Below are 15,251 nucleotides of genomic sequence, written 5' to 3'. Positions count from 1 at the left end.
AAAGATTTCTGAGACGGTCCTGGTAAGCGTCATCGGCGTCGGCGTCGGCGTCGATGAAAATGCGCCGACGCATTACTGTTTCGATAAGCTCGAAACAATCAACGCGCAGAAATTGTAAAACTAGCGGTTTTATGAAGACCATATTACTATGCGCAATTAAATCTACAATATTATTTAAAAAATCGTGCACTTTATACTTATATTGTAATAAATTAATATAATATAATTATTTAACTAACGAATGAAAAAGATAACAACTTAAGTCGCAAATATTCTTGAATAAATAATAAAGTATAAGACGCTTTGTTGAGTATTTTGTGTAGGTCTCAGGTAGATCTACGAAAACATAAAAGAAGCGTCGACCTATAATTGATATATTGGATGGGTCGGTCAGAGACAGGTACACACTAAATTCTCGAGTCTTTTACTTCGTAGCTTATTATGGCCGACTGCAGGCAGCAGTCGGACGTAATAACGTTGGAAATACAATAACGACTAACTTAGGGTAAAGACAAAATCGATAAAATAAAGTCCACGTATTATAGAGTTTACATATATGATATCAAGATAAAGTAGTATTTCAACATAAAGTATAATAGCGAAAAATAATGACAATCTCAAATAGTACATAATATAAATTAATCTAAAATAGTCCTATTTTAGCGAGGAAAACTTGCAACAGTTACAAAATAACATTCCCTTTATTAGTATGTACAACCAGATGCTAGTTTGCACCCTATGAAACAGATGACGTTCCTAGCAAACATTTTAGAAATTTTCATAAAATATATATTAGAAATATTTACTTATATTTAGTATTACTATTATATAAAACATTTAATCTTTTAATCGAATTAAGTTTATCTAAAAAATATATAAAATGTTTATATAATATTTTAAAAAATTGACAGAAATGAATATTTATAAATATTTATCATAAATATTCTGTGCTGTCTGGGATACAAATCGCATAAGTTAAATAATTAATGACATAAATAAATAATATCATAAATATAACGATGAAAGAAACTTAAAATGTTTAATATTTTTATACGTATAGAAATCGCACGTATTAGTACGAATAACATATTATGGTAAATGCAACGTACTTTTCGTTACGTTAGATATAACGCTAGATGGCAATAGGATATAATATTTTATGTCTTTGATTATCTAATATGCTTCACAATAAAATTAAATAAAACACGTATGTTTTTATTTTTTTAAATTTTATTTGGTGTTATTTGAAATACTATGTTTTAGCAACTGTAATCTAGCTATTGCTCATATACGTTAGTGTCATATTTATATTGTTTAGTCACAAGTGACCGTTATATATTTAGTTAAATAAAACATGTTTTAAATTCTTTGATTGTTCTTTAGTAGAGATGTCTGAATCTTTTCCTAAAACAGGTTGTACTAAATGTATTTATATTCATTTCATTTTTATGCAAAGTTATGCAATATATATATATAATTTATATTGCATAACTGTGTATAAAAATGAAATGAATATAAATACATTTAGTACAACCTGTTTTAGGAAAAGATTCAGACATCTCTACTAAAGAACTATCAAAGAAGTTAAAAACATGTTTTATTTATAAAACTAGATATATAACGCTCGCTCGTAACTGTATTTCAATTGAAATATGATTTTATATTACTGGAGTAACAGTAAACCTAAATTATGTATTTAGTATTAAATTATGTGTTTAGTATTAAATTGCTTTAGTAATTAAATGAAATTATTTGTTTTATCGTATTAATAATAAATAAAATAGTATAGCACAAAGTGCTATCTATCGCTATTTTAAAATATCATGTCTCTGGTATCAATCAATACAAAAATTTGTAAATGCATTTCGAGATACATATTAAATTTTACACTTGTTAAACTATTAATGAATTCATTAAGATATTAATTATTGCTGAACGTTAAAAAGATGGTTCTGATGTTAAAGGTATATCGTAATTAAATATTACTGAATGTTAAAAAGATAGTTCTGATGTTAAAGGTATATCGTAATTAAATATTACTGTAATGCATATGAGATATCTTATCATACTAACAGCTGATGGAATAGTAATGTTGGCATAATGTTAAACAATAATTTTAAAAAAAGACCGTATAATATATAAGAAATAATATAATTATTTAAGAAAAAAAATAGATATTAAATTATAAAATTCTGTGTAAAATCTTACATAAAGGCTTGGAAAATTTTTTACTAACTACGTATTGTAAAAATACGTTTTATATGTATAATTGACATCTATACAATTAAAATAAATATAATTTAGGTTTATTTATACATTTTAATCTAAAAATCTTAGAAGTAAATTATATGACCTTGTTTTACGACATCAAATAGCTTCATTGCATTTACCATTTATCACGAGTTCATGTATTTTTGTTGATTTTAATTTTTCTGGGATCAATTTTATCTCAAAAAAGTGAAAAATTTATTCGAGAAATCATCCCTCTCTTTTTAACATACTCTTTCTGTAAAATTAAATATTTTACAAATATATTTTAAATATTTAAAAAAATTCTTTTGTTGTATCATCACATTGTACCTACTATTAAAGCTGATATAAAGACTATTTTTCAGAAAAACTCATTTAGAAATTCAAGATATCAAATATTGCTGCACACGACTGACACGACTGATAACAGTTAATATATTTTCATAATCATGAATTTCATATTATGACGTTCAGTTCAACATACGGTAACAGCACAACATACGGTATTAGTCATTTTCATTTCCTTCTTGCCTTGTTTGCCTCTCATACTTTCCTTCAGTATAACAAGTCGATGGTGGGGAGTCAGACAATATCTCTTCGTCTGAAGAAAACCTGACAGTCCACTAGTGAAATCGGTCACGTAAACATCAGTGAATTACGACCGATCGACGGCGATGTAACTAGCAGTTGCTCAGTTTGCGTGAATGAAATACCTATTATGTGCACGCCAAAATTGCAAATCTTCAGCTGCAGAGTGTCAACATTGCAACGTTGCACTTCTTGTTAAAGCATCATGAGATATGTCGTCAATGAAATAGCGTTCCAACATTTCTAAAAATAGACCGACTGCAATCTACTGCATTCAGAAAGGAACAACAAGAGGCGTAAGATAATTCAATTTAAATCTATAAACTTCGTGACAAAAATATGCTATGTCAAAAGACGAAATCAACCCGTTTAATTAATTTTTAATTGAGTAAATTAAGTTTAAACACTAATTATAAAATCATATGAGAAATTCTACGTAAAACATTGTATATTTAAAACATCAAACAATATGGTACTATCTTCCGCAAGCATATATATATGTACATATAATGACGTAGTGTTTATGTGAAGCGATAGATTTATACTTGAACTGACGAAGAGATTGAAATAATATAAATTTAATTTTGTCAAGTAAGCATAACTAGTGGAATAGTTGTGCAAATGTAAATCTGCTAATATAAATTATGTAAATTTTTATAGTAATCAGCAAAATAGAAGCATTATCTAGACTTCGTACCGAGTGTACTTCGATCTGCATGCATGTTATAATGAAGTATGCGAAATTTAATGCAACGTAACGTATGATAATTAATAACATCATGTTAACAGTATTCTGACGTGTGATATTATTTTTATCGAGACACAAAGAGGCAATAAGTTTCAATATATAGTAAAGGAGCATTGATTTATTTATTAAAAAAATTTTTTTTTAATAAAACGTACTTACATGTTGAATTATGTCAACATAAACATGAAACATGAATATGTAAACATATATATATGTATATTTATGTATACGTGTAAGTGCAAAATCGTTTAAATTCATTTAATCTTCTGTTCTTACACCATTTGTCACTATAATAATAATGTTGCTTGCTAACAGCTATTGATATTTATTGGTTATGAAATAGAAACAACAAGTTTAACTGTGTGTTAAAAATAGAAAATTATTTGAAAGGTATAAAACTACAACGTGTGTGTTAAAAGTTTCTTGATATCGAAGATAATCATATCTGTTATGATATCTCAAACTAATGTTTGAATAGTCTTATATTAAAAATTTTATCTACATTAAAAAACAAATATCTTTTTGATATTGATATTTGCCAAATTCTATATTAAATAAATATTCTAAAGCAATGAACGTTTTTATAAACAAAATTGTTTATTTATTATAAAATATTTAATATTTTTAACTTTTTATACAATAAATTTTTTATACAATATTTTTTACATTATAATTTATGCAAATATTATACTGCATAAAATAAATAGCTGTTATGATATGTAATCACTTTGGTAAAATAAATAGCTGTTATGATATGTAGTATTTAATAAATATTGCAGTTAGTTATACTATTTACATGAATAATTTTTATAGATAGTTTATCTTCAAATAGAGAGAGAGAGAGAGAGAGAGAGAGAGAGATAAAAAATTCTTTATCACTTGAATGTTTAAAAATATGATTTTTTATTGATAATAATAAACATATCGGTTTACAGAGCAATAATATTAAGGTTAAAAGGCAGCATTAAAAGCAACTAAAGTAGTTTTTAAACTTTCAATAACTTATACGTTATGCAATTAATTAATGTTTTGATTCTACGTCGTTAACTTCATTATTTTTCAATTCTTAGGATGAGTAAGCATGTTTACATTTGTAATCTGCTATTCATATCAATTGAGCTAGATATGCTCCCGATAATAATATCCATTGTATAAGAAGAATTTTAAAACAAAGTAGACAAAGTAGAGAATATAAAAATAAAGATAAATTCTCAAAGTTTACTTGTTATCGTAAAATATACAGCGAAATCCATAGACATTGCTCAAAATTCGAGATAGTGTTAAGCTAGTCTTGAGATTAAGAACGGACTATGGATTACGGTCGTAGTTATTTTAGGCTATGTTCTTTCCTACTCAAGTGGTACCCAGGTATCATTCTATCCTCATTGTTTATCTCACTATTAAATAAAGATGACATGACATACGGGGAACACTAGAGTTGGAATTTGAACACGCCCCCCATAGCTGTTGAAACAGAAACATGTAATACATATGTCATCAACTTTGTCATCGGATATTATCTTTATTATATTGTATTTTATATAAAATTATGTCTTTATAAAATCAATATATTGAAATTATATAAGGTACTTATATAAAACATAAAGAACTTATATAAAAATAATTACAAAGTAAGTTTTTATCTACTCTATGAATTAAAAATATTTTAAATGTTTGGATCTTTTTAAAATAATTATGAGAGCTATTATAATTTCGATTTAGAAAGTAATGAGTAACAGCAGTTTAGAAAGTAAAGAGTAATTAGCATCATTCACATATTTTTATATACAACCTATTTTACTAATTTTGTTACATACTTTTCTAAGAAATTATTAAACATAAAATTTTAGCGTTTTTATTTTAGCATTGTAAAATTTAATGTAATTTTTTGATACAATCAATAATGCACTCATAAAAGTTGTCTATTCAAGAAGAAAAAATAGAGGAAAGTATTTTAATTTAATTTTTGAATGGATTAATATGTAAATATTATTTAAAAAAATTTTTTGAAAATTATTTCTGGTAATAATATCTAATAATAATTTAATGTATATAAATGGTTAATTTCTCGAATTAAATAAGCATCATAGTTTATTCATATATTTTTCCTTTTATTTTGATTGCGTAACGAGGTCAGAAGAATTTATTGTGATCTTTTATGATTTTTTATCCTTCATATTTCCTCAATGATTAGGATTAATTACATGTCATTATATATGTGCATATATATAATTAATAATAATATATATATACATATATATAATTATTAATTTCGATAAGAAATATTCGATATGAAATTAGAGATTGTTTGTTTTGGTAATTTTTGTATCGAATAAAGTAGCCGGTTATAAAAATATTCATTGTAGTACATGAAAGACTGTTGCGATAATCGCTGAGTAAGTATAAATATTAAGGGGGGAAACTCATGTAAACGTACGTTTTTTCAAGAATTTATTACATAAAATTGGTAGTAGACATCAAAATGAAACAAAGTACATATTAAAGGATACGTTTGACGGAATGTTCACATTTTTTTTAGACAAAAATATTCCAAAATGGCGGCGCTACAGCTGCTGGAAGTTGAGACCTCACTTTTGCGCCGTGCAGCCTACATGTCTCAAATCTCATCTAAAATCAAAAAACCAAAATTCTACAGTTAAAATGTGTAAAAAATGCTTTGCATGACGATGAGAAAAAAAAACAAAAAAATTGAAAATTGAGGAGCATTTTGAAAAAAAAGTACCATATTTATTTATAAACAATTGGTAAAAAGTAATGTTTAAAACTTTTTTTTTAAAAAAAGGAGAACGTTATGCAATAACCAATAAGTTAAAGAGTATTTCTGCAAAGTTTCATGCAAATCCGTGAAAAATTCGCTGAACTACATTGCACGGCGCGCGAAAAAACGCTTTTCGAGTAAATCGTCTTTGAAGTTTCTGATACGAAAAAATAGCGTTTAATCGGATTTACATAATATAACGCTTAATCTGCGATACCGGACCCGTAAAGTATGCCTTCTTCTTCAGCCAGTTCGTCCATTTGAGCTGCCATCTCCTTTTTTTTTGCTGTCCTGGCCTCTTTCGTAGCGTTATCGCTACGGCGATTTTGTCGTCGGACTCGGTGGTGGGTTTGCTCGTCTGCGAAGGTTTTGCAATGTAGGCCGATTTGAAACTCCATATCATTCATTATATTTAAAATGAAATTGTAGGCGTCGTTAAACATTCCTCCAGCCAAAAATGCAGCCAATTCCACAATTTTTCAACCGCAGTTTAGATATTTAGGAGTCAAACGCCACACTGTCGTATTAAACGACTTGTTGGCATTCTGTGTGTATCCTCCTAAATATCTTTGAAGCAAATCGTCACGCGATAAATCTTGGAACACTGGTTATAATTAAAATAACCGTTGGAAAATCACCAACGAAGAGCGCTCTTGCGTGCGTCCTTTACCTGCGCTCCATTTTGGACACTCTACTTATATGTACTGCAGAGACATCTATATTTCGAATTTGGAATTGAAAATTCTGGGAGCATATTCTACAGATAATAAATTAATTTTTTAAGCAAAAAAAAATGTGAAAAAATTTCGATTTACATGAGTTTCCCCTCTTAAATAAGCATCATAGTTTATTTATATATTTTTCCTTTTATTTTGATTGCGTAACGAGGTCAGAAGAATTTATTGTGATCTTTTATAATTTTTTATCCTTCATACTTCCTCAATGATTAGGATTAATTACATGTCATTATATATCTATACATATATATAATTAATAATATAATATATATACATATATATATAATTAATAATATAATATATATACATATATATATAATTATTAATTTCGATAAGAAATATTCGATATGAAATTAGAGATTGTTTTGGTAATTTTTGTATCGAATAAAATAACCGGTTATAAAAATATTCATTGTAGTACATGAAAGATTGTTATGATAATCGCTGAGTAAGTATAAATATTAAAGTTGGAAAATGAAGGGAGAGCCCCGTTTGCCTACAAATTTTTTGCCTACAGCACCTTTTGCCTATATCTCTTTTGCCTACAAATCGATTGCCTACATGTATTATTGCCTAGAGCTCGATTGCCTACATGCACTTTTGCGCACAAATAAAAATTTTGGAAACGGAGTTACTTTTGCCTACATGGATTATTGCCTACATGAATTATTGCCTACATGCATTATTGCCTGCATGAATTATTGCCTACATGTATTATTGCCTACATGAATTATTACCTACATGTATTATTGCCTACAAGCACTTTTGCGCACAATTAAAAATTTCAAAAATAAAATCACATTTGTCTACATGTATTATTGCCTACACGTATTATTGCCTACAGCTCGATCGCCTACAACTCGATTGTATATATACATTATTGCCTACAGCTCACAACCTTCCACGCGAAATGAGGGCTACCTCACACCAACAATTTGGTTAGGGTTAGATTTTTTTGGAAAAATATTCCAAGCGGACACTGTCTACGCTGATACTCCACTGTTTACATAACAGATTTCCTAAAAATATAAATTATTTTCTTACTTAATTTTAATTGTATATTTGTGCGCAATCGAGCTGAAGGCAATAGTACATGTAGGCAAAAGTAACTCCGTTTCTAAAATTTTTATTTGTGCGCAAAAGCGCATGTAGGCAATAGAACTGTAGGCAATAATACTTGTAGGCAATAATACATGTAGGCAATAATATATGTAGGCAAAAGTAACTCTGTTTCTAAAATTTTTATTTGTGCGCAAAAGTGCATGTAAGCAATCGAGATGTAGGCAATAATACATGTAGGCAATCGATTTGTCGGCAAAAGAGACGTAGGCAAAAGGTGCTGTAGGCAAAAAATTTGTAGGTAAAAGGAGCCCTCTCAAAAATGAATATAACGCTTAAAATATTTACCGAGCGTGCAACAATAACTATACATATACGCTATATTTTTTTCCCACAAATCATCTGTAATTCAATTGTAAATGCACAATTGCAGATTCTTATTTGCGAAACTAGTGCTCGTATTTTATATTCTCACACTAAATTTTTACATTATATTAAACCTAACATTTTATATCAATACATGTTTAACAAATATCTTACTTTATTTAAAATTTACATATACCTGTAGCATTTCTGTAGTAAAATTTTTTCTGAAAGAAATATTATTTCTTATAATTATTTAAAAAAATAAAGAAATCATCCTCTATGCATTTCTATGTGATTCAATATAAAACGTACAATAAAAATATTCGATGTTAATGTATATAAAACTTAAAATATTATTTTGTCAATACCAACATTTCTACAATTATTTTTGATATATAAAATTATTGTAATCTAGCTTTATTTTATGTGGTTTTATCTTCACTAATTTAATTACTACACTTGCAGATTACGAGTTGTGCAATTAATTACCAATAAATTAGTAGTGCCGTTATACGAGTATGGCAACACACGTATTTTGTGGTATTCAGAGGCTGAGTCGAATACTGGATGGAGGAAAAAGGCCTCTGAACTCTACGTTAAGGCGTGCATCGACCTCGAAGCAAACCAGAATTGTGACGGGACCAAATAACGAGAGGATTATTATGTCTCCGAGTGGAGATGTTTCTTATCCGAAAACCTTGATTCACGAGTTTGTTTGGAATAATAGCAAAAATTATCCTAATCATATCGCTTTGGTAAATTTTTTGATTTAATGGATTTCTATTTTATGAACGATAGATAATCTATTCATGTGCGTAGAACGTTTCTAATACTAATCGCGTCATCTTCAAACAGACCAATATGAATTATTTAACAAATTTTAATATGGGGGGAATTCGTGCGTGGAAAAATCAAGAAAGAATGTTTGAAAACATGGAAAATATAACGAAATGTAAGCGCAATTAACTGTTAGGTCATTTCGTAAACGGTAAATGTACGAGAGAATGTGATACGGTATCAGTTTTATAACATGCTTTGTGCAGGAATGTGGTATAAATGGCAAGAAATACACATTTGCGCAAGCCAAGGACGCGACAAGTTATATCGGTAGAAGTTTGCGGAATATAGGTCTCAAAAAGGGTGATGTGGTAGCACTAGTGGCACCCAATTTTCCGGACACAGTTTTAAGTTACCTTGGAATCTCGTCAGGCGGATTTATTGTTACTACTGTAAACCCGATGTATACAGTAGGTAAGCCGTTTTATTTTAAACATGCTATTTTATTTGAGATTTATATAAAATACATTAAATATTTAACTCATGATAAAACAAAAATAAGATAAGGAAGTGGGGGTAAAGTGTATTGTAATATTGATGGACGTGACAAAAATTTTCAGAGGAAATGATGATTCAGTTGTTAAAAGTCAATGCAAAAGCAATCATCACTTCCACCTCGGTTGTATCTACAGTGCTCGCTGCAAAAAGGGCATGTCTTTCACACGAAACCCCTTTTATTGTGATTGATGATAAGATTGGTTCTATGCCAGAGGGTTCGATACCTTTTTCTGTTAGTATCAAAATAGATTTTAGGCGAATCGACAATATTTAAGGATTACAAAAGAAAACGGTTAAGTAAAAATAAATATAAGCATGCAAAATTTTTCAGGATCTCATAACGCGAGGTAAATCACTGCCACCTGTAAATTCGGACAGAACTTGCGATGACATAGCGGTTTTGCCATTTTCAAGTGGTACCACTGGATTACCAAAGGGTGTTATGTTAAGACATCGCAATCTGGTGTCTAATATAATGATGGTTCAAGCCTCTGTCGATGTCTTTCGGTTTCCAACAGGTACCTTTTCTTTTATTTAACGAACTATTATTCCAGCCTTCTTGGCGCGCTTTTTAAATTTTGCGAATTTTAAATTAATGTATTTGTACGTTGATTATAAATGTATATTCGCAAAATCGGATATTCTTATCTGCAAAATTTTTTATTTGAAACTGTTTCTTATCTTCTACAATCACTCGATAATTAAACATTTATTACCTATATATTAAGATATCTTATTTTTTTACAGATACATATCAAGAAGTAATACCTGCCGTATTACCATTTTTCCATATTTATGGAATGAATGCTTTGATACTTCCACGTCTTTCTTTTGGCGCAAAAATAATCACTATTCCAAAATTTGTACCGGAAACATTCATTGACGTATTGGAAAAAAACAAGGTAATTTATAGCTTGCTATGCTCAAAAATAAGTCTCTTTAGATATTATAATACACTATTCAATTACAAATTTATTATATTAGAATAACAATTAAGCTCGACTGTGTGTGAAAATATTTAATTAATGCAAAGTAAAAAAACACTTTTTGTATGTGTGAGATTATATATTTTTATACCAACAATTACAGAAAAATTTAATTGTTCTTGTATATGTAAACAAAAAATTATGAAAGCATTAAATTCGCGACGATATGGCACTTCACAGGTGACCGCGCTGTTTTGCGTTCCACCCATAGTGTTATTTCTTACGGCTTCCCCTCTTGTGAAGAAACATCATTTCCATTATGTGCATTCGATAATGAGTGGCGCTGCGCCTCTCGCTAAAACGGACGTCGATAGATTCTACGAGAAATACGACGTCGATTCACAAATCTGCGAATTTCGTCAAGGTGGGTGTTTGTAAAATCGAGCCATCGTCGAAGCAAAATTAACAACCTGCGAACGCGAACGAAATGTTTATCGAGTTTTTCGGGATCGAATTTCCGGGATCGTGTTTCGACGTGTACGAGCTTTGAAGACTCAGATATATATTTTTTTCTGGTGGAAGTAGAAATGCCGAAGAGGAGCAGGATGGGCGAGTTTTGCATCTGTGGGTTTTGTGAGTTCGAACGAACGAGGGATGTATACATTCAATTTTTAACGAGATCCAACGATTCGGCGCATGATCGATTTTGGAGTAAAGTTCGTTGCATCGAGAATGGCGTCGTATTAAACTTTACTCTTGTTTGATGCACATTCGAGTTCGTAAAATTTGACAAATTAATCATATTTGAAAAAAATGCTAATTATAATACTATTAAACGACAAAATCTATTTATTTTGTTTGCAAACAAATTTATATTTCATTTAGATACAAACGTGTAACTTATTCAACAATTATGCAAACATATATAATTTTTATTCAACGAAATTGCTTTTAGCTTCAGAGATGATTTAAGAACTCCAACAACGTGTCAGTAATGCATTGCAAAATCAGTTAATCTTGTTTTTGTGCCAGATGGTAATTTTTGTGTCGTGTTCATTTTGTCATTGAATTTCACAGCATATATAAATTCTTTTATAATCATTTTAAAGCCTCTTATGTTAATTAAAATTTTTCTTTATTAATCTTTTTGTTTTGTTGCTACAAATATAAATTTAAATTTAAATATCTAATATGACCAAATAGAAAAAAGAAGAAAAAATAATGGCGGAATGTAATAAAATATTTATTTTGGTATCAAGTTTATTTAAAGTTTGTGATGTTTTTTTAAGGTTACGGATTAACAGAAACTTCACCAGTGGACTTTATTGAAAATGGAAAGAAATATTCCAGTATCGGACAAAATATAGCGAGTTGCCAAGTACGCTTGGTGGATGTAACGACACAGAAGGATATCAGTACTAGTGGTCAAACAGGCGAATTATGGGTCAAAGGACCACATGTTATGAAAGGATATTTGAATGACGAAGATGCTACAAAAAATATACTAACTGAGGATGGATGGTTAAAAACGGGCGATATTGCTTATTACGATGAAGATTTCGATTTTTATATTACAGACAGATTAAAAGAACTTATTAAAGTCAAAGGATTTCAGGTAACGATTTGGTTTCACAAAAAAGAGCCTTTCTCTATTTATTTTAAAAAGTATCTTACAATTACAGCTTAATTAATTTGATATGATTATTTGAATAAGAAGAGACATATATTTCTTTCAACGTTTATTAATACGTGATAAGTAAACTCTAATTGTACAAATAATTTTAAAAAGCATTGGCTTTATACATAAATTTAAGAAATCCTCTTTTTTCTAATATGATATAAATCTGATAGAGTAGTTATTCATTGATTATAAATTATTTCATATATATAATTTGTATATTATTACTTTACATTGTAAGAATTATTTAAATAGGAAAAACACTATAACGGCCCAAAATATTTTTGGGAATTTTTTACGAAGAAAGCATCCACATTGACTCTTATTGACTCATCTTTCCTCTATTTATTTTGATTTATTATTAAAGCATTTGCTACTTTGTTTATTGATAAATAACAGTTGTATGTAAAATATCTTCTCAAAGTTATAAAGTTTCGCGATTTGATGGTACTTTATTTCTCGGTGACGTTTAAAGTGTTTGCCTGCTTTAATTTAAAACGTTATTTTCGTTTGGTCAAAGGTACCACCAGCGGAACTAGAAGCGTTGCTGCGAATGCATCCTGACGTGGAGGAAGCAGCAGTGATTGGTATTCCACACGAGAGGTATGGTGAGGTACCAAAAGCATTTGTAGTGGTGAAGGAAAGTAAAAAACCCACAGAAGATGACATTAAGAACTTTATAAAAGGAAAAGTTTCTGAGTACAAACAACTGAGAGGTATAACTCATTTGCTTTCAACTATTACTACATCGCGGGGTTTCTAATTGCCACGCATTTAATTAGCATATTAATAGAGTGCTGCATGTAGTCTTTAGAATAGTTATCATCTATATATCCGAAGAAATGTCACAAGTTATTAAAGAAAAAAGTAGTCGTTATGTAATTCAATTGAACTAGGTATAAAAACTTAAAGATAAAGAAGAACTGGGTAGCTAGAAACTTTTTTAGGAAAATTTGAGGATTATATTTGTTTTTTTCTTTTTCTTTTAGGTGGAATAACATTTGTCGACAATATTCCGAAGAATCCAAGCGGAAAAATTCTAAGGTCAAAAATAAAGCAAGATTACAAGCCTTAATGCCATCAAAATAATATATTTTTAATTAAAAAATTATTTTTATGACAAGATTTTTTATTAAAGTTATTTTTAACGCCATTAAAACGATATATTTTTAATTAAAAAATTATTTTTAATACAAGATTAATATTTAAAAAGTTTTATGTATGTATATAAATTTAGGCGGAAGGTGATTTTTCGGGAGTGTATATATATATATGCGTACAGTACTTCGCTCAATAAAACTGTAAATCTTTGATATAAATACATATATTTGTATGCACATATATATATGTATATATATATACATATATATATATGGATACATACAAAAAATGAATTTTGCTGAAAGATTAAAAATTTTATTAGACAATGATATCTCTAAAAATAATTTTATTGGATCATCAAAATAATTATGTTGAAAATTAAAAAAACTATGACCAATGTTGCAAAAAAATTTGATATCCTTGTAGCTAATTTAAATTTTCAAAAAATTATTTTTAAAATAATTTTTTATAATTTCTGTCTAGGAAAATTTTAAATCTTATTTTAGCTTTCAGTAAAATTGTTCCATGTAGTATAGATCTCTTATTTATTTATAGTCCGTTAAAAACTGAACATAATAAGCATTTATATAATTAAAAATAATATCAAGTAGAATTTTCTTTAAACAAAAAAAATAAGTTAAAAGTACTTATAAATGTGTCAAATAACTGTAGCTATTCTGTACATACTGTTGTCACTTGAAAAAATTATTATATTTTTGATGGATTCATCTGTGTGTATGTGATAACATGAATATAATATTACATATGACAGAAAAAAAATACGATAGAATTAATACTTTTATAAATTTATATTTCTTGTTACAGTATTAAATTTATCACATACAGATGTGTATATGTACATGTTATATTAATCTGTTGATAAATATTGTACCTTGATTTGTACTTAGGTCACACACATTCAAATAAATTTATCAAGCATACTTGCGTAAACTATTTGACAAGTTTATTTGAACGTAGATATGTGTACTTATATAATGTTAAGCTCTTGAATAAAACAGAATTTTATAAATTTTTTTTTCTTGCTTAATTGCTTTCTCGATATATTATTTAAAAATGTCATACGGTATCTAACTATTATCCTATTATATTATAGGTAAATTCAGTTAGTGAAAATAAGTCGGTTCGCTTATACAAAAGTTTATGAGAATAATGCATAAGTAATGTTTATTTAATATATACATACGTTATAAGTATATAAATGTTGTAATTTCAAATTAACGGAACATTATGCTCCGTAATTACTCCATAAAACATTTGCGAAAAGAAAAAATTAAGCGTCGAACCACGTCGAACACAGAATGTTTTCTCATCCACGGAAGCAAGTTCTCATAAAATCATTAGCAAGTAATAATTGTAACAAAAATTGTCCTAGTAATATTGCCTTACTAATAAATGCAGAGTTTCGACGGAATTGATAATTTTTGTAAATTCTGTTAATAAAATTCAAAGCAATGTAAGCCTTCATTGTTATATGAAAAAATAGAAAGCTATTGTATAAGTTGTAAAGATAATCATTAATGAGAAAAAACAGGAATGCTTCTTTGACTTTTTTTTATCAGCATCTTTATTATTCTACACAACGGTGATATTTTAGTAAAACAATTATTATAACGTATTATTTTTTAGGCTTGCATATTGTAATCAAATGACAATTCTCATTCTC

The 15,251-nt window shown here is 28.3% G+C and overlaps 1 protein-coding gene across 1 annotated transcript; it reads left to right on the top strand.

Moving 5' to 3' along the window:
- Positions 1-2,740: 2,740 nt before the first annotated feature.
- On the top strand, positions 2,741-13,575 carry LOC108769933 (4-coumarate--CoA ligase 1). Its single transcript, XM_018521156.1, has 10 exons — positions 2,741-3,134; positions 8,993-9,282; positions 9,571-9,778; positions 9,925-10,094; positions 10,194-10,380; positions 10,610-10,764; positions 11,029-11,212; positions 12,078-12,403; positions 12,987-13,182; positions 13,456-13,575. The coding sequence occupies exons 2-10, from the start codon at positions 9,046-9,048 to the stop codon at positions 13,539-13,541; spliced, it is 1,749 nt and encodes a 582-aa protein (XP_018376658.1). The 5' UTR covers positions 2,741-3,134; positions 8,993-9,045; the 3' UTR covers positions 13,542-13,575.
- The last annotated feature ends 1,676 nt before the right edge of the window (positions 13,576-15,251 follow it).

Source organism: Trachymyrmex cornetzi, unplaced genomic scaffold (assembly GCF_001594075.2).
Source record: "Trachymyrmex cornetzi isolate Tcor2-1 unplaced genomic scaffold, Tcor1.1 scaffold97, whole genome shotgun sequence".
Classification (NCBI taxonomy): domain Eukaryota; kingdom Metazoa; phylum Arthropoda; class Insecta; order Hymenoptera; family Formicidae; genus Trachymyrmex; species Trachymyrmex cornetzi.
Note: the sequence above shows the minus strand (reverse complement) of the source record. Positions and strands in the feature narration are given on the sequence as shown.

Coding starts and splice junctions, on each gene's coding strand:
- LOC108769933 (XM_018521156.1), top strand. CDS start 9,046: ATGGCAACACACGTATTTTGTGGTATTCAGAGGCTGAGTCGAATACTG. Junction 10,095..10,193: donor AGGGTTCGATACCTTTTTCT/GTTAGTATCAAA, acceptor AAAATTTTTCAG/GATCTCATAACGCGAGGTAA. Junction 10,381..10,609: donor TGTCTTTCGGTTTCCAACAG/GTACCTTTTCTT, acceptor ATTTTTTTACAG/ATACATATCAAGAAGTAATA.